Below are 19,442 nucleotides of genomic sequence, written 5' to 3'. Positions count from 1 at the left end.
TAGGAACAGAGTAACTGGAAACTGGATCAGTAGAAAGATAAATGTCTAGTTCCACTAGTTTAATAAAAAATATGCTTTATTTAGATATGTGTCTACATCTAAGTAATGTTTCTGTGTCATTGTGGTGAAAAACATGTTTCCACATATCATAAGTAACTTGCTGGCGTAGACCTGCAGTGAAAACCTGAAGATGGTAACGATGGTGATGAAAAATGTGATGTTCTCCATATACTGGTGTTGTTTACAGTCACATGTGTGTTTCATGTCGAGTGGACTGTCCTACAACATAACAGAAGAGCTCGACTGTGTGTTTCTGAAGGTGTGTATTTCACTCTAGAAGGGCCAAAGGAATAGCAGAGGGTGTTCTCCACCCATCCGTGACAGATTTAGTCATAAATCTGTTGGATTAATACACGGCCTCCCAAGGACTCTCACTGTGTGCATTGTTGAAACACAGGAGTCACTAAAAGCCGCACTGTTTGTCTCTCTGCTATCCCAGTTATTGATGTCACAAATACAGGGATGTTTACACACCTACACACACCCGCACCATAGGAAGAACATGGATTTAAAAACTATTAATGAATGAAAGATTAGAAGCAAATGTGCTTTTGTAATTACATTGTTAAAAGTGGACTGCAATTACTTGTTTTAAATTTGCAGTTTAGTTTTTTTTTAGTTCATATCTAGAAGTATTAATTCTTGACAACAGAAAAAGCAACTGAAGTGATGATTTCATTTAAAAGCTATAAAAACCAGTGATTACCCCTTAAACCTAATAACTGGTGGATGGATTTGGAGCTTAACCGGCTGTTTTAAGGCAGAACCTCAGCTGGTTTCAAGTCCAGACTTTTGATAAATCCTCCATTTGGTTCTTTTTTTTTTTCAGCCAATCAAAGTAGACTTGCTGGGTTGTCCATATCATTATCGACCTATTTAACTTTTTTTGTGCTGGAGCTTAAATCATAAGTTTTCCAGTTGACAGAAGAATTTATGTTGCCATAAGTTTCTACACTTTGTTGAGGTCTTGATGCAGAAAAACAGCTTCAGTCCATCTTTCCACCACATTCCAAATTTTTTTAAACAGAAGTTTCTATTCCCTGACTTGCCATGTCGGTATGTTAAAAAACAGATTTTACATGTGTAAACAAATACATTCGTTTTTGATCCAAGCCTGCAGCATCCTGAGGTCAGTGAAGCATCTGGATAGCAGAGTTTGATAGGAAGCTATGTTGATATTGGGTTATTGCTGCATATCTGAGTTGGTTTGGTTCTGGATCAGTAGCATGTAAGAGTTGTGGTAAAATTTTTCGACATCCAAACATGAATAATAAAATATGTACCAAGGATCCTTCTGTGATTCTACGGTGTTTAAAGGTCTGTCTAGTCATTGATATGGGACCATATTTTGTTATGCTTGTGTTTTTTATCGACTTCCCTGCATGATCTGACCTTGGGATGAATCGGATGGGGCTTCCACTCTGCAGCAGGAGCTTTTGCTTGTGAATAATCTCTCTTCCTCTGGAATGACAGACTTCGGAATCACATTATAAACTCTCCCAGATTGATAGGTAGCAACAATGGATTCTCTAAGGTCTTTGCTAGTGTTTACTGCCTTTGCCTGATGCACCCCCCCAGCCCCAACCCCCCCCCCCCCCCCCCCCACACACACACGCGCACACATGTTTGCGTGGCTATCTTTGTGGGGACTTTCCATTGACTTCCATTCATTTCTACAGCCTAAACCTTAAACCTCACCTTTACCCTTTTCCTAACCCTAACCATCCCATACCTAACCCTAACCATCCCATACCTAACCCTAACCAAAACTCAATTCACACCTTAGTCCTAACTCTGACCCCTGACCCAAAAACAGGGTTTCCCCTTGTGGGGACCAAGAGGAAACCCTGTTTCTGCCACATTTCACTGTGATGTTCTTTTTTTATTTCTCCAGACATGATGAACATTTCACTTTTTCTTTTCACTCCACAAAATATTTCTCCTAATATCTTGAGGATAATCCAGGTGTTTAATAGTCGATGAGCGATATGTCCCAGTTTAGACTCGAATGATGAGTATTAACCCTTACTGAGCCAACTGGGGCCTGATGTGTTACAGATGCTGTCCTGGGTTTATTTCTGGGGACACGAGTCTGTGGGCTTACGTTTTGAAATCTTTTGGCCTCCTCCGTCTCTTTTATCGGTTCTAAATGATTTCTAGATTCTACACGGTGGACAGACATCAGAAAACTTAACTTACTTTACTTTTTTGATCTGAGACATTTTAAGTGTAAGAAAAAGGCAGAAACAGAGACTTATTCACATCATGTAAGACATGTTACTGCACTATTCTGTGGTAGCATGTAATATAAACCTACAAACATAATCAACCTACAGTCTCTGAGCATTATCTGCTAATATTCATTTTCAGCTGTAAGAGATTCACCCTAAATGCAAACATGTACAGCTCTCTCTGTATGGAAATGGATGTTCAAACTCTTTCCGGCCACTGGACCATTATCATTCCAGATGGATCTTCTTAGTTTATTTCCACGTCTAAGTGGTTTCCCAAAGGCAGCCTAACTCTTTAGACAATAAGAGCGCTCACAGCACCTCCGGCCCAGAAAGTAGTGATGAGTTGATTTCAGCTCATTTCCATCTTATTTCTAAAGGAATTGAAGAAAGATTAATTTATTGTGCGTTTCGTTTTACTGGTGGGGAAAGCAGGAGATAATGGACATGCCCCCACAGAGGGTCTTAAAAGGATGAGCCTGAAAGAATGACTTAAATCCCCTGATGAAATCTGACTCCTCAATTACTTGTAAAGTGCTGCATAGGAGCTGGGTTGACTTAAGGGTCATACGTTGGTGTGAATGATGAACATTTCAGCTCAGAGGTGAACTCTGCTTGATCAATACTAATATCCAGGTTATATTTTCACTCAGTGAAGAACATTTGTGTAAATTTCACACCAAAACATCGTCTTGTCTTTTGTCTGTGTCGTCTAACGGCAACTAAAAGTCTGTATTATAAGGAAGATGCCTGACCCTGAAGTTCATGACACAAAGATCGAAAAGTGAAGTTATTTAGACAAACACCGAAGGAAAAATGTACTAAAGATAACATTTTGTGGTTTTAATATTAGATAGTTATTGTGTGTTTTAAAAGTTTTAATTTATATAAGTGTGCAGTTCATTCCTAATATTCATGAGGGTCAGAGAATTTAACCTATAGACTGCAAATACTTGAAACTCTTAGGACTACCAGATTTAATCATTTAAATACCAAATATACCTTAATATGCATTAAACCACAGAAGCTAATTTACTACCTACCTTATCTCCACTCTTTGGTGTTCAGCCAATCAGCGCCAAAGAAAATATTAATGTAGCTTCGGGATTGGCTGCTTTCTAAATGTATGTTCTCACATCTGAAAGAACATGGTGAGAAACGTCATTCATCACCAAACAATTAGAGGATTTAAATGATATTTATCAAGCAGAAAACAGTGTTTGAGCAAATCATCCTTCATTAACTGGGCTGTTGGAGCCCCACAGTGTGACATGCTGGTTTACAACAACATGTTAATGTTCAAATGTATGCAGATAACAGTGATTTTTACATGTTGGAAAATGTCAAAAATATTTTTTATTCTCACATTAGCTGTGAAAGGAGTCCATTTAACATTTTAAATCATCATTAGAATAATTTGATTCTATGTTGAATATAAAAAAAAATTGCGATTGGGCTGCACAGTGGCACAGTTGGTAGAGCTGCTGCCTTGCAGCAAGAAGGTTCTGGGTTCAATTCCCGGCCCCAGTCTTTCTGCATGGAGTCTCCATGTTCTCCCTGTGCATGGTAGTAGTTAGTAGTAGTTAAAACTTTATTGTCATATTGCATACACAAGGTGAATACAAAACGAAATTTCGTTGCATACAGCTCAGGACAGTAAATATGTATATAAATATAGAAAATATAGAGTGAAGGAATAACAGTAAAAGAGTTCTTTGTTCTGTGCAAGAGGCAGATATAATGTGGAGACCAGATTTTCAAGTGCAATACGGTTGGGAGTTCAGCAGTCTGATGGCAAGTGGAAAAAAGCTGTTTCGGAACCTGGATGTCCTGCACCGGATGATTCGAAACCTCTTTCCAGAGGGCAGCAGGGAGAACCATCCATGCTGTGGGTGTGAAGGGTCTCTGACGATGTTTCGGCCTCGGGACACGCAGCGCCGGGATGAAAGGTCTTGAACGGAGGGAAGGGTGGCCCCCATGAGTTGGTTTTGGTGGGTTTTCTCCAGGTACTCCGGTTTCCTCCCACAGTCCAAAAACATGACTGTCAGGTTAATTGGCCTCTCCAAATTGTCCCTAGGTGTGAGTGTGTGTGTGCATGGTTGTGTGTCCTGTGTGTATCTGTGTTGCCCTGTGACAGACTGGCGACCTGTCCAGGGTGACCCCGCCTCTCGCCCGAAACGTTAGCTGGAGATGGGCACCAGCAACCCTCCCGACCCCATTAAGGGACAAGGGTGCAAGAAAATGGATGGATGGATGTTTTTTTTCTAAACAAGAACCTGAAAATATAAAACTTATAAACGTATAATATCTTATGCTTCCTGTCTGGATGTTATCATCTTTGTCTGATTTTTTTTCTCATTGATTATCAAATTTTCCAGAAAGAACTCAATTCTACTTTAGAGCCACTTTTCCAATCATTCAACTCCTCCGTGTGTCGGATGGGAAAACCCTCCCTGACGGATCCTTTGCAGCATCACATGCTCATTTGTTCCCATTTCTGTATATTGACAAATGCTCCACTCCACGGTGAAAAAGCGGCGCAGCAAATGAGCTCATCCTGCAACTTAGCTGAGGACTGCGTTTGCTTATGTGAATTTTTTAGGAGTGATTGATGTGAGCCAGTGTTGCCCCACATAGGCCTTGTTGATGTGTTTGAAGGCTCTCTTTTGTCAGCAGATAGACAGTGCAGTAACTTGAGTGGCACCACACTGACTCATCAGCCTCCTGATTGCATGACTTCAGCCCCAAGTCTGACTGGCCCTGAGTGAGAGACGATCCATCAAGAATTTATACCCACCGAGTTCGGATCATCCAGCCGGTCCTGGGCTCTCAGTGAGACTTAACACTGATCTGAGGTGGCTTCATCTTTTCTTCTGTTTGTCCCCGCAGTGGTAGACAGCTGAACACTGCCCATATACCCATTAAGCCTTTGGTGCCCCATAAAATTCATGGCCATAATTCAGAGCATGGCTGAAATTGCAGAGCTGACAGCGCCTGTCCCAGTGAATCAGAACTCAGATGAACGAGAGGTCTGGAGATGTCACCAACATAATAAACGGGCGTTTGGCCCACAGCCGCTTTTGTTTGAGAAGCCTGCGGCCCCGGGGCAGGGCAAAGGCTAGTCCCCGTCTAACGCGTGCAACTGCTATTGATCCAGCAGGGATCGATGTCCTCTGGCGGCTGATTTAGTTCCCCTCCACTACCTGCTCCGTCTCTCCTGTAAGCTAGCGCTAAGTACGAGTTTCACATGTTGCTGTCGGCATGTTATCAAATCTTTCATCTTTTTTTTCTGTCTGTTGCTCTGCACTTTTACTTTTTAAGTCTTTTTTTTATCCTCATGAAAAAAAGAATTATAGTTTCTCTCTCAACGTCAAACATTTTGTTTTTTTAGCATTAACCACATTTATTTCATTTTTTCTTTCTTCTTTTTTTGGGAGATTCCCTTTGATTCTGAACCTAATATTATTAGATTAGTTTCTTCAGCATTGAAATAATTTTAAAAACACATTTGCTACTAATTCATACATTAGTTAGACAGACTTGCACAATATGCCATAAATATTATTGAGATTTTTAACTGATAGACCAACAAAGAAATACAAAATATTTCTGGTTGCAAAAGTGTTTTATAACAATAAATCTTAAAAGTGAGGCATGCATCTGTAGTTGCAGCTCTCCTGAGTCAACACAGCATCCTTGTTGACGGTTATGTACTTTTGCAAGGTTTTGCACAAATACCATACTTTGAAGGTCATAAACTTTGAATGAGAAGTGTCAGACTGGTTGTGATCTGTAAGGGTAAATGAAACTAAGAAAGGATGAACTGTTCACAAAAAGCTGCAAAGAGAAGAAGCTGAGTTTCCCCCAGATGTGCTTGCTGCTTCGCCGTGGCTCTGCTGTGTTTACAGAGGAGGTGTGAGACTGCAGAGGAAGCCGTGGGTTCGCAGGACAATAGGAGACAGAGGGGGAAGTTGAACGATGGTTCTTGCAGTCCATTGCTCCTGTCATGGAGGAAGTGGTGCAGAGTGGAGGGGTAGGGGCGGCCATTAATGTTCACTGTATCATTCATAACAGTAGCACCGGCATCACTTCCTGCTAAATACCATCATTTGTCAGAGAAAAGGGCTTAGTGTCTCAGTGTTAGCATTAGAGGAACATCAGCTGTGCACACACACACACACGGTAACTATGACGATATCTGTGAGGGACTTCCTGTCCTGTTCAAATGGAAACGTGCAGCTCTTCTTTTTACGTTTGGTTTTATCTTTGGAGCCTTTTCCACATAAATGCTCCACTGCTGGTCAGAGCAGGACGGTTTCCTGCTCCGTTACAGGAATCTGTTTTCTCACTGCAAAATCTCACAGAACGAGATAAGAAAGACAAGATGGGCTCCAGAAACTCATTTTTGAGAAAACTCACAAAATACAATTTTCTACATTTTGTGATCAATGATCTGTTTGCACTATAATCCCAAACATATTGCATTTAATACAAGCACATGTCAACGTGTCCTTATAGGCCAGAAGATCAAATCTGTTTTCAGGCTCAAATATTTCCTCTTTAGCCAAAATCACAGTGACACAAAATATTCCCAATAAATCAATATTTGACGTGAATATTTTCAGTTCTCTTCTGGCTGTACACCTTTGTCCCTTATCTGCCAGATGCATTAATGTATGTAATATAATTATATTAATTTGTGTAAAATTGTGATAATTTGACATCCATCAAAATAATGACCATTTTTCAGTGAACAGTGTTTTCAATCTGCATATCACAAACAGAACTGGCTTATAAATGGTCACTGCTGTTTGCTTTGGTTGTAATTTACATAAAATACATAAGCAAAGGCAGCTTTTCCCCTAAATGCATGGATAATAACTAATGTAAACATTAGTGAACTGCTTTGGAGCATGTTGACTTTTTGCTTGTTCAGACTGCTGATCTTCTTTGGATGCAGTTTCCTTGCACACATTCGGTGTTTGTGAAGAAATCACTCTTTAAGTGGAACACCTGCTCTGTTCTTCTTGGATTTCTCAATTCAGCTAATTCACACTCAAACATTTCAGTAAAGCGTTGGGCTTTCTAAAGTTCAAAGCTTTATGTTTTAAAAGGAAATAGAGGAAATAAAGTGTGTCTTCTCATCCTGTAGCTGCCAGATGAAACATTCTGACCCTGGTTCTGCTGGAGGTTTGTTCCAGAGAGTTGTTTCTCTCCACCATTGCCACATGCACTCCCAGGAAAAGTCCATTTCCTGGGTTGCTGAGATACCTATTTGCCAACTGGCATTTTAAACTGAATCAATCAAAGTCAAGATTGGATTAGACTCCATGTAATAGAATCAGAATCTGTCCAGATGATTGGAAACTTCTCAGTTTTATCATTGTTGTTCCCTCGAGTCACCATTTTTAATCTTTCCCTTAAGTGCATGTCTACTCACAAGAAGCTGATAGTTATTTTATAGTTGAGAAACTCAAAGGAAGGAGAGGAAAAAAAACATTATTGATGACTACAAAGTAAAATGCTTAATTTGCAACGTCTTCAACCAAATTATAACTCATACTGAAAGCTGCTGAATTTGCATAAATCTCATTAGACTGCAATGAAAGGGGTTCATAAATCGTTATATTAATTAGTCATTTTTTGCCACCCTTTCATAGGAAAATGGAGTGTATTAATAAAACGAGAGAGGAGGGTGAATGTGAAGCCTAATTGGTTGCTGTGTTAAGAGGTTTGGTGCTCGACTGACAGGTTTGATTTAGTCTGGCTTCACTTCTTTTGTCTGACTAAGTAGCTTCAGAGACGGAGTGGGGAGGGTGGAGGCGCAGGTATGAACATACATACAAGCATCTATACGTTTAAGAAGATCTATCAGGCAAAGGCTGACTGACTGGATCAAACTGCAGACGTTGACTGTCCAGTGTCGGCATCCCTCAGAGATTTACTCATGTTTATTTTCATTAAACCGCATTTTGAGGTTTGACTCTCTGTCCGTCTCTGTCAAGTTCTGAAAATTCAAAAGGAATCATTGAACTTTGACGAATTAACTGGACTCTCCTGTAAAATATGAACTATGTCACTGCGAAGATCCTCAGCAGAGTGAGATGTGTGACTACTTAAGAGTTTAGCAGAGTCAGAAAGGACTGATAAAGCTACACAGGGTCACAGCTGAAGTGTTTTCATTTTAGAAAAATGTTATTGTCATTGCTATTACCTGTGGACATGGGAGCTACTTTTAGTTTTTTTTTTTACAAAACCATTTTACAAAATCATTTCATACCACTGGGAATTAGCATTCCCAGGCTAACAGTTAGCTGCTACCCGGCTTGCATGACACCTGACCCCACCAAGCAGGAGGTGTTCTCACCTGGACTCACCTGGACGCCACGTCTATCTGAGACCCAGGGGCCAAAGGTCGCACAAGTCCTCAGCTGTAAACGAGTTATTCACTGAAAACTGTTTCAAAGAACAGGAAAAAGAAACAACAACTGGACTACAGTTAATGAAAGTTGACCAAGGAAAACATTTGATTGATTGATTGATTGATTGATTGATCTCTAGAACAAAGAAAACCACAAGTTGTTTGTTTTACTCGCGTTCATTCCTCACACCTGTCTGAAAAACATAAAATCATATTTAACTCACCAATAAATTACTGCATTTTGTAAGTTTTTATTTTTATCATGATTTCCACTTTCAGCCAGAAAAACAATTCAAAAAATTTACTTCCTTATAACTTTTAATGCCTCTTCTTTCAGTTTTCTTTTGTTGTTATTGAATGTATGGGAAATGTCAACCAGACAAACGGAAGCATTCTTCTACCCCATGCGACCTCTGACCTTTGCTCCTCCCCTGCAGGTTCTTCGGTGGCCCAGCTCAAAGCGACGGATCCGGAGGGGGAGCCGCTCATATACGGCGTTTCAGGAGAAGAAGCCATGAAGTATTTTTCGGTGAATAAGGAGACGGGCGTGGTCTGGCTCCGACAGCAGCTCGACCGCGAGGTAAAACATGCAGACGTGGTTCTGAGTCCTGCACCTGGGAATAGAGAGGAAAATATGCGACGGAGAGTAAATTTTCCAGCGATAACAGAGAGCAGCACGGCAGCACATAGAGTTATTTTCTGAAACATGCTTTTCTGTTTGACTGCTCTGCTCTCTTCATGTATGTCACGTCTCCATGGAAATGTGATGCTGATGTCTCTGTTTCTGCACCAGACCAAGTCAGAGATGCAGGTGGAGTTCTACGTGAGCGACATTCAGGAGGTACGAGGCAGGACTGAGCTGTGATTTTCATGTCACATGCTGACACCGTGAACATAGCCTGACCACGAGTCGCCTCCGTTTCTCTCTCATCTGTCTCACTTAACAAAATTTATGTGCAAAAATCAACTGACTTTCAGCCCACGCTCCCCTTGATCATTTATAATTCCCTCTGCACCATTTTTTGCTGTTAATCTGAGTCCAGCCGTTTTGTGCTTGATGCATATATGATCTCCTCCCTCAGGTGGTGAAAGATACAGTAAACATCCAGATTGGAGACGTGAATGATAATGCACCAAACTTCCACGGGCAGCCGTACACGGTTCAAATCCCCGAGGTAAGAAACTCTTACATTAATTGCATATGGAGAAATAAACAAAAATCTGAGCCCATGTTTCATTTCTCTTATCTGCAGTTATCCAAAGTTCTTCTTGCAGAAATTTTAAGTGACAGATTAATGTTAGAAGTCCCATATCTGTTCATGCTGATGTATGTTGTCTGGTAAAAGTGTTCATTCGTTTTCATATTTGTCACATTGTTCGGAGCCACGTCGGAACATGGGGGACATTTTGTTCTCGCGTTCCCGTGAAAAATGACAGCTTCCCATTCAATACTTTTACATTCACTCACAATAATGTGCTCCTCGGTTCATGGAGCCTCTTGAAGTCTTTCTGCTGCAATCTATGGTTTTTGTTAAGGTTTTTGAAGTTAATCTCACATTTATGACATATCTGAAGTTTTGCCTTTTTCTTGTGGATGCACCACAAACTTATGTACAAAATGCAAAAATAAAACAGGCCAATCAAAGTTTTTCCATTTAGTTCTGTCCTTCACTATCACTTATCACATGTGATAATATAATATCTCCGTCTGAGTTGTGATTGCGTCTTTTCCGTGTTGGTATCTGAATAGTTGATTTTCATCACATTCTGCACCAAAGAGTAAAGAACGGAGAAACATGTTTTCACTGAGGAGCTTTAAAGTTTTAACACAAAGTAACGTGATGATTTCAAAACCCAGTTTCTGCTGCAGATGTTGTCCTCCAGCTCTTGTTTAGACCGTCAGCATAACCTCCTTTAAATAAAGGGAAAAGCCTCCCTGCAGCGGAGACCTTAATCTGCACTATAGTAACGCTTCCTCCAACTTCTCTGTCCTCTTTCCTCCTGCCACCTCCCTCCTCCTCCCCTCTGTTTCTCCATCTTGGCGTCTACTCCCTGCTTTCTCCTCCATCTAATCCTTGATATGAAGTAATTGCCAGAGTGAAGTGAAGGACTTCAAACAGGGGCTTGAATCTACACACAAAACACACCCACGTCTTGTTGTGTGCTTACACTGAGCACATACCTCTCTGAGTCCTCACCAAATCTTCAAAGCCACTGGCTTTTCCTCTCCCTGATCCATAAAGTCAGACAAATAAATGGGAGAAATAAGGAGCATTTAGATGAGGCTGGTTAGATCACCCACAGCTGAACTGATTTTCTCAGGCCAGTTTTTTCTGACCTGCTCATGTTAAATCAGAGTTTGACTCAGCTGCAGCCATTATGCTGGTTCAGGAGCTCCACTCATCCCACTCTGAATTAAAACTAGACATGCACCACTTTTTATTTGAGGTCTGAACTGCAGGTTTCAAATTTAGCCAACTCTGTAACAATTACAAATCTATTCTCCTAAACTTTGTTTTAATTCAACAGTTAAATATTACAAATATTGACCAAAAAGGAGAAATGTGAGTGGACACCCAGTATCCACAAGAATGTTACTGCTTTAGCATGTACAGTGGAAGCCATCTTGGCGCTAACACAGAAGCTAACATCAGTGTTGATCCTTATTTCCACTCTTGAGGTTTCAGCCAATTAGCACCAAGGATAATAAATTCACTGTGGTTGTTTTTAATCCAGAAAAAAAAAAAACTGTCCAAATTTCTGAAGTCTTTATTTGATTTTAACTTTTACTAAGCTTCAAATGAAACATATCAGTAAACATTCTGCTGTTCTCAGGCTAAAGAAATCTGACTTTTGAGTATTTCACCAAAAGGAAATTGTACGGTTTTGATCGGACTAAAAGAAGAATCGATAATGGTTCAGATTGGACCCGGTACTGAGATCGGATCAGTAATCTGGGATCCACTGTGTTTCTGCAGGACAAAGTTTTTAAACTAGCAGACAAATAACTGATGCGTGTAAATAGATATATGATTAACTAACGATTTTATAAACTGGACATTCATATTTCATAAATATCAATACATTTAACAGTCTTAGCGGTACAGGTGGAGCAGTATGTGTTGGATGTGTATGGTTTTGTGAATTGAATCATATTTTCTGTTAACATTGAGAATAGTGGCAGGTGTGCAGCAGCAACATGAACGCGACAGGAAGTTGATATTTTTGTCCATCCTTTCATTTTGTATCAGTCATGATATCTTGTAGTATTTGGAGATGTTGGCAGACTCTGATTGTCAGAATATTCATAATTTATCTAAGTGTTGGTTTGATAAAACACTAAAGTGTTTTTCTGTGGTGACTCCTGATCTGTCATGGAGACTCATGGTGAAACGTTGCCTCGGCTCATGAATGCTTCATGACTGTTCAGGGCAGAAACATTTCTTAAATTACATGTTAGAGCTGGATGGCAGCTCTTTAGCAACATTCTCCACTCAAAAAGCCACATTTGACAGCTGCACCTTTTTAAAACTACCGCTGCGGTCTGAAGTCCGTCAGGCATTTTCCGCTTTCAAAAGCCTGTAGTTGACATTAGGCAGCGTGTGAATGTACAGATAAAATGATCATTCTGTGACAAATAATGTAATCATCAGTCTTGTAAACATTTATGCAGCTGAAGTTATGGCCAAAAACAGGAGAAGTATATCTGTCAGTGCTTGTGCAGTTTATTAGCATCAGTAGGGAAAAGGAAAGGCTTTCTGGAATATTTCTCTGTGAGAAACAGTTTCCAAGTTCTTCTGTTTTTATTTAGTGCTGCCATTAAACACTATTTACTATTTAAGTGACAGATTACAACTTTGGCAGGGGTGGGACTGTGTGGTCCATAATAACTTTTTAATGTTTGCTGTAGCATCATAAGAATGGCCAAACAGATGCTTCTTAAACTTCACTCTGTCATAAATGATGCCAGGTAATTTGAAAATGATGTAAAGATGATTTAGCTCAGTGCTACGTGAGCATCATTACAAAGCACTTCTGCTTTTTTAAAGTTAAGGCAACTTTTATTACACTTGATCACAAACGCAGCGTTTTTTACCCTGATTTATCCTTTATTATCCGATTATTTGCTCTTTGTTTTCCTGTAAATATTAGAACTCAAAGTGAGCAGAAGAGTCTTAACACTATTTAATGCAATTTAAGTGGAGTGTCATTAATAGTTCTTTAAAATTAAAGTACATCCTGGTTTGTTCATGTTGATATTCAGCAACAACCAATTTCTACTAGATCTCTTTGAATTTAAAATCTATTTATCAATAAATAATAAGTACCTGTGCAGATTGTTTTTAAAGGTGATGCATACAGTAAACTACATGCATCTGCAAAGAAAATGTTAACTTTACTCCTGTGAGACTTGAGAACTGACTTGAACAGATGACCTGTGAGCATCTCAAGGTTCTGAGCATCTGGTCAGAACCTGAAGTGGGTCAGAACATCTCCTCCTAGAATAATCATCTGCGTTTTCTAACTTGAACAGTCATAATCACACACGCAGACTTTGCGTATTTGAATACTGTATCAGAATACTGCAGGTGCAACATGTTTATTCATAAGTCTAAATGATTCGGCGTGCCTGGCTTGCTTGATAAATGAGACACGGCAAATTCGTTCTGATTTCCTCGTGTCACAATAATAATGCAGCACAAATTCCAATCTGTGCACTGAGAGCCCTTTATTAAGCTTCGCAGCTCTTCCACTTGTCTCTGACAGACTGGGAAGTCGACAAATGCACATTGTTCATCTCCCTCTAACCTTTTCTGCACCTTATCTGGTTTCCCCACGACTTTCTGTACCTGCATTTTTATGGCCTCATTACCTCTGTGACCCCGGCTGACCTCTAGCGGGCAAAGCAAACATGCTGGGACATCACTTCATCACGCTGTCACTCACTGGACATGCCACAGTAACTGGGGTTAGAACACCATCAGCACATCAGAGACAAAGAGGGGAAACGATGACGGACGTGAGAGATGAAGGAGCACGAATGAAAGATTGGCAAGAAATTCAAATTATGTGGTTTTACACAACTAAAATGTCACAGAAAATAGGAGATTGACTGAGGCAAGCAGAAAATAGCGGAGTATGTTTGCTGGTGTGGAGCGATAGACGGGAGCTGATGGGAAGTTTACCTCGGGCAGAAAGGCCTCGTTAACGTGGGGCTTTAAATGTTTGACCCTTTTCCTTCCTGCAGGGAGACAAAACATCCGTCACCAAACGGCAGCGATGGATTAGAAAAACGGGAACTTTTTGTACTGGTTTAAATTCGTTGTGTTTATTATCTATTCGTGGACAGTCTGTGTAAATAACTGGAGACACTTTGGTGTCCTCTTAATGAGATAAAGCGCTTTACAGTTACAGATCATTTACCATTTTTAACATTAATCTTTGATTTCTCTTAGGATTCTGTTTGCTGCCATCATCAAGCTTCTTTATTCCGACTGGATATTTGATCACTTTTCTATTAATAAGGTTCAAAAACGTAAGCACCACCTGAAATTGAGCAGCAGAAATGTCAAAAATCACCCACTCGCAATTTGTTTCCATTGTGCTGATTTAAAGTTTATTAACTAGTTTTCTAAAACTGAAGTTAAAACCAATGAGTGTTTCAACCAGGGGCTGCACAGTGGCGCAGTTGGTAGAGCTGTTGCCTTGCAGCAAGAAGGTTCTGGGTTCGATTCGCGGCCTGGGGTCTTTCTGCATGGAGTTTGCATGTTCTCCCTCTGCATGGTGGGTTTTCTCCGGGTACTCCGGTTTCCTCCCACAGTCCAAAAACATGACTGTCAGGTTAATTGGCCTCTCCAAATTGCCCCTAGGTGTGAGTGTGTGTGTGCATGATTGTGTGTCCTGTGTGTCTCTGTGTTGCCCTGCGACAGACTGGCGACCTGTCCAGGGTGACCCTGCCTCTTGCCCGAAATGTTGGCTGGAGATGGGCACCAGCACCCCTCCCGACCCCACTGAGGGAAAAAGGGTGCAAGAAAATGGATGGATGGATGGATGTTTCAACCAGACGTTGAATCCAAACATGCAAAATGGTTTTGGATGATAAACCAGGCTGACGTCAGTCTGTGGATGTTCAGGCTCAGACCTGGAGATTGGTACCTACATTTGGTGATGGTTCCCAAAGTTACAGAATTTATGCCTTAAAGTTGGTCTTTGCCTGGAAAATATTATTTTCTTCCATTTCCATGAACAGTCAGCCAGAATGATGCCAGAAGTTTGCTGATGGCCACAAAAACTGCATGTCCCTCTGAGGAACATTTAATGTTACATTAATGGTGATTTAGCTGCATGTTTGAGGTTTTATATTTAATTATGATCACGTGATGTTAGAGATCATCCCCCTGCCCAAGGAATGCTTCAAATGCATCTTTAAAGGCCCGTCGTTAATAATAAGTCATCCTGCCCACAGTGAGTGTGTGTGAAGAGGTTGGCCTGTGCAGCAGAGAGCAGACAGAAATGTGAGTATGAAGGTGAGCAGTGCAGTCTGTGTGTTAATGTGGTTTTAATTTGTGGCTCCATAAAGAGGGTGGAGGGGAGCAGGTGGGCTGCGAGCATTTCCTCTGTCACTGCTAATGAGCTGCCCAGATTTACAGCAGACACATCCTCTGGCAGCCAGCAGCTACTGGGGAAAAAACAAGAGCGACAACGTTTACTAGAAACAATGTTTTGAAAGCCCGCGCTCCACTGCCAAACCAATGTTGAGTGACAGACTGAGCATAAAACATACCGATATGCACGTTTCATATTCTGTCAGTGGGACAGTCGACTCGACCGTCTGCAGAGCAAAAGGTTTCTGTTCAGCCGGCTGTGAGTTCGCTGCAGCTCCAACGGCTTCTCCATCTACCTACATGCAGGTCCGTCCAGCTGGCTGACCCTCACACACTCCCACTGGGAGATGGCATTTATCTTAGAGCCATTCTGAGGGGATCAAACACCAACAACTCTGCATCTCATGTCACTTTTATGCATTTTCAACAGATGTCCAACAGTTTTGTCTATGATAGTTTTTCACGCCTTTATCCTTCAGTTTCTGTTAGTCTCGTGTTTTTATGTCTGAGGTTTTACACTTTTATACTTTTATGAGATACACTTTGATGTTCTAAAAACAGTTCAGATCAAACATTTACCTGCTCTCATCATGGGCTTTAATTGGACCCTTAATGAGGGATTTCAGTTTCGATTACGTGAAAAAAAAAAGGTTTTTATGATCAAATCAGACTGAGTTATTTGGCCCCAAATTAAAACGTGTTGTTAGATAAGTGAAGGTGAAATGTTAATTATTCGAGTCATCATTCCCCTCTGAAGAAATAACTTCAATTATTTAAAGTTCCTAAAATAACAATGTTTTTATTTTAAATGAATGTATGTTATTTTCCTGTGTGTTTGTCATTTTGGTTGAAACTCCAGCTGAAGGCAAAACTCTGAAAGTATTTCTTTATACCATAACTTACACTTTCAACTAAAACGTAGTTCTGTCTGGTTTTATCTTCTTGTCAATATTCCCCTTCATCGTTCCCTTCAGTGGACGTGTTGAGGTTTCCAGCCTTCGATAACACAGTAATGAGCCACATAACATCGAACTGCAGACTTTTCAACAGTCTTTATGGAACGTGCATAGAGGGATTTCATATGTTTGCTGCAAGGCCCGTCGGTCTGAGGCTCCAAAATGATAGATGACTAAACTTTATCTGTTTACTGTCTCTCAGGTGTGTCAGGCAGATGAAGAAATCTCTCCTCAGCCTCTATTTTCTATTAGTGGTATCTCACTGTCCCTCTGTAACCTGCGGTAAGCTGTTCTGAGCGTTTTCAACCCTGTTGCACAATGCAGAAACTCTGGGTGAAAGTCAGACACTGAAAGGAAGAAAAGCCTCACATTCAGGAGTAATGTTGCTTCATTTGGCTTAATAGCTCTCACAATAATATTTTACTGTTACATTACTTTATTCTTCGGAAAACGCTACGTTTATTGTCGTCTTCTAAAGCTTTGGGTTCTGCTCGGTGCTGCCGATGTGCAAACGGTTTGGGAAAGAGATGAATTCAAAGCAGAATCATTTCAGCCTCCCAACAATTGGCTGCTGCTTTCTGCAAAACAAAAATCAGAGTTGAATATAACAGCATTTCACAAACACACACACTCACTCACACACACTTACTTCAGACAATATTGGCAGAGAGTTTGAGAGCTTCTATTATGCCTCTGAATGAGTTGTTTAGGGCTTGATGTGGGCTCTGGCAGCATAACAGAGGCACCTGCTATTTGATGTGCCCTCTGCTGCTGTCAGGTACAACATAGATGAATCTGTTATATTCCTTTCTTCTTTGCTTTTGTTTGCTTCTAAAAGCTAAAATCCAATCCCTAATCTTTGGTAGCCTCATGCCCTGTACCTTAGTAGTTTACCATATCAGAAGGTAATTTGTTTATCAGGTTGCTCCAACATTTCTCTTGCAAAAGCTTCTGGAGAACATTGAAATGTGTTTTTGGTGTTCAAAACATTTTCTTTGATATGAAGGCAGAACATATCTGTGATTCTAACTGGATGGACAGAACTCTGCAAAAATATTCTCAACTCTTTTGTTTTCATTTTTAATTTATGCGCAAAACCAGCAAAACATTGGATAATTGTGACGACAGAAAAGGATGCCTTACTCTGCAACTCTTTAGGGAAATGTTTCTACCTGCTTTGTCCACTCTTCTTAGAGTTGATTTTAATCTATTAGTGTTTGTTTTTCAAATAAAAATGATTACAAATCAACACTTTGCTTCACAGCTTTGCATGACTTCCCAAACAAATCCCAAATTTGTTTTTGGGTTAAAAAAAACTAATTTCTTCTATAAATAACCAAACACACTTCCCTCTGTAGCCAAGGTTCGATTTTGCTGATAATTATTTTAAACTCTTCCTTCCAGCAGTGGGATTGAATGCAGTGAAGTGAGAGACGTCTGGTTGATTCTCCCTGACATTAAGACCGGGAGTCTGTTGGGACGGATGGAGGGATTTAGGAAGGAAGAAGAGGAAAAACGGATAAAGTCAGAGACTTAAATGGGAAGCAGTCGGCATTTTGCTCATCTTTGAACCTGCTTATAATATCTGTCATCAACAGAAAGAAAGAAGTGAAGTTTTTCTCCAGATTTCAGTGGCATTAAAACACCTGGTTTTTCCTCACCTTATCTTTTATTCTCAAATATGTAGACAATTGATAATTCCATTTAAAGTGTTTTTTCAGGTTTTCTTTCCATCTGCTACATCATTATTTCTGACAGCACTGATTAGAAAATTCCTCTTGATCATCCTTCAGAGGACCATCAAACTTCTGCACTAACTTTCCTATCAGTTCAGTAAAACCCATAAACTGCATATGGCCAATTTGTTGAGTCCCAGGATGTTTAACCAGCTGTTTGCTCACATATTTCATGCAGAAAGAGTTTCTCCATCATAGTAGTATTAAAATTTGCAAGAACAGAGAAAATAATCAGAGAGCCGTCTCTCTTATGAGTGATGATTCATTTTTGGGCTAAAGCGAGCGCTTCGGGGCGAATGGCTGCCTAAGTGAGCTGTCAAAGAGACTGTTTGCCCTGTACAACAATTTTTCTGTCCATCCTTTCCAGTCCAGAGGTTAATGCAACAAATACTGCCGGCGCATCATGCATGCTGTCACTCGTGAAGGTAAATCACTTCCTATGCCTCTCTTTATCTTTCTGTCGTTTACTTTATCCCGCTAAGCATGAAGAGCACCTTGCTTTTGGTTCTGTACAGTGATGGGTGCAGATTTGGCTGTCAGGAAGCCAAACTGTGTTTATGAGTGAGCAAAGTGTGTTTTAGAGACAGAAAGGCTCACGGAGAGGGGAGAGAGGGAAGAAGGAGGCGCACAGAAAGACAGAGTTTGGACTGAAGGGGGAGAAAGAAAAGCTCCAAACGCCATTAAAGTTTGATTCACTCCTCATGTTTTTGAATAAATCAAGCTGTCGTTCCCTTTCTGTGCACTTCCCACCCCACCATGGCCACTTGCACCCTGCCTTTGGCTCTCCTCCTCTCAGCAGGCTCCATTGTGAATTCAGACGAGGTTTTGCTCACATGAACGTCAGACATGCTTCCTGCCCGTCTCAGTATTTTTCACCTGCTTTGGTTGATGGCATGAAAAGACATTTGTCCCCTGAAAGATTGTCTATTAAACACTAAGTTTATCTTTGAAAATAACAATTGTTTTGTTTAAAATAATCATTTATGAAACAAGGAAAAACAGAAGAAATCTGTTAGGGTGGAATATTTTTTTATCTCTGGTCAGCTAAATGTTATTTATTTAACTTTATAATTTTTAAAAGTGTTTTCAGCACTAGTGTTTTCTATTTAACAGTAGTAGGCAGAGAGAAGCCGGGAATCGAACCGGTGACCACTGCGCTGAGGATGCGAGTTTCCTTTAACTGCTGCACCTGCTCTATACCATATGGCGCCTAATTATCCTTTTCTCTAATACTTAAATACACAAATCCTTTCAATTCTTGCTTATTTCTGTCTAAAGTTTCCCTCAGTAGATATTTATAGCCTTTTTTGATTTAGAAAACAATTAAAAAACCTCGTTACGTCTTCGTTTATTCAGCTAACAGCGCAGATTTAGGCTTGACAGTGTTAAAGTAGGCCACAGCAGGCGGAAGTGGGAATCACAGCAAACTTCCA

General features: G+C 40.4%; 1 protein-coding gene across 3 annotated transcripts in view; it reads left to right on the top strand.

Annotated features, from left to right (window-relative positions):
- cdh23 (cadherin-related 23) overlaps nt 1–19,442 on the top strand; it is a 195,295-nt gene that overhangs the window by 34,197 nt on the left and 141,656 nt on the right. For all 3 annotated transcript variants that reach the window (XM_008430094.3, XM_081616163.1, XM_081616162.1), the window contains exons 4-6: nt 9,150–9,292; nt 9,506–9,553; nt 9,795–9,887. In XM_008430094.3, the coding sequence (XP_008428316.2) occupies nt 9,150–9,292; nt 9,506–9,553; nt 9,795–9,887 (284 nt within the window). The remainder of the gene's footprint in view (nt 1–9,149; nt 9,293–9,505; nt 9,554–9,794; nt 9,888–19,442) is intronic.

Source organism: Poecilia reticulata, chromosome 15 (genome assembly GCF_904066995.2).
Source record: "Poecilia reticulata chromosome 15, P_reticulata-male-v2, whole genome shotgun sequence".
Taxonomy (NCBI): Eukaryota; Metazoa; Chordata; class Actinopteri; order Cyprinodontiformes; family Poeciliidae; genus Poecilia; species Poecilia reticulata.
The sequence above is the reverse complement of the archived record's forward strand: the minus strand, read 5'-3'. Positions and strand labels throughout refer to the sequence as shown.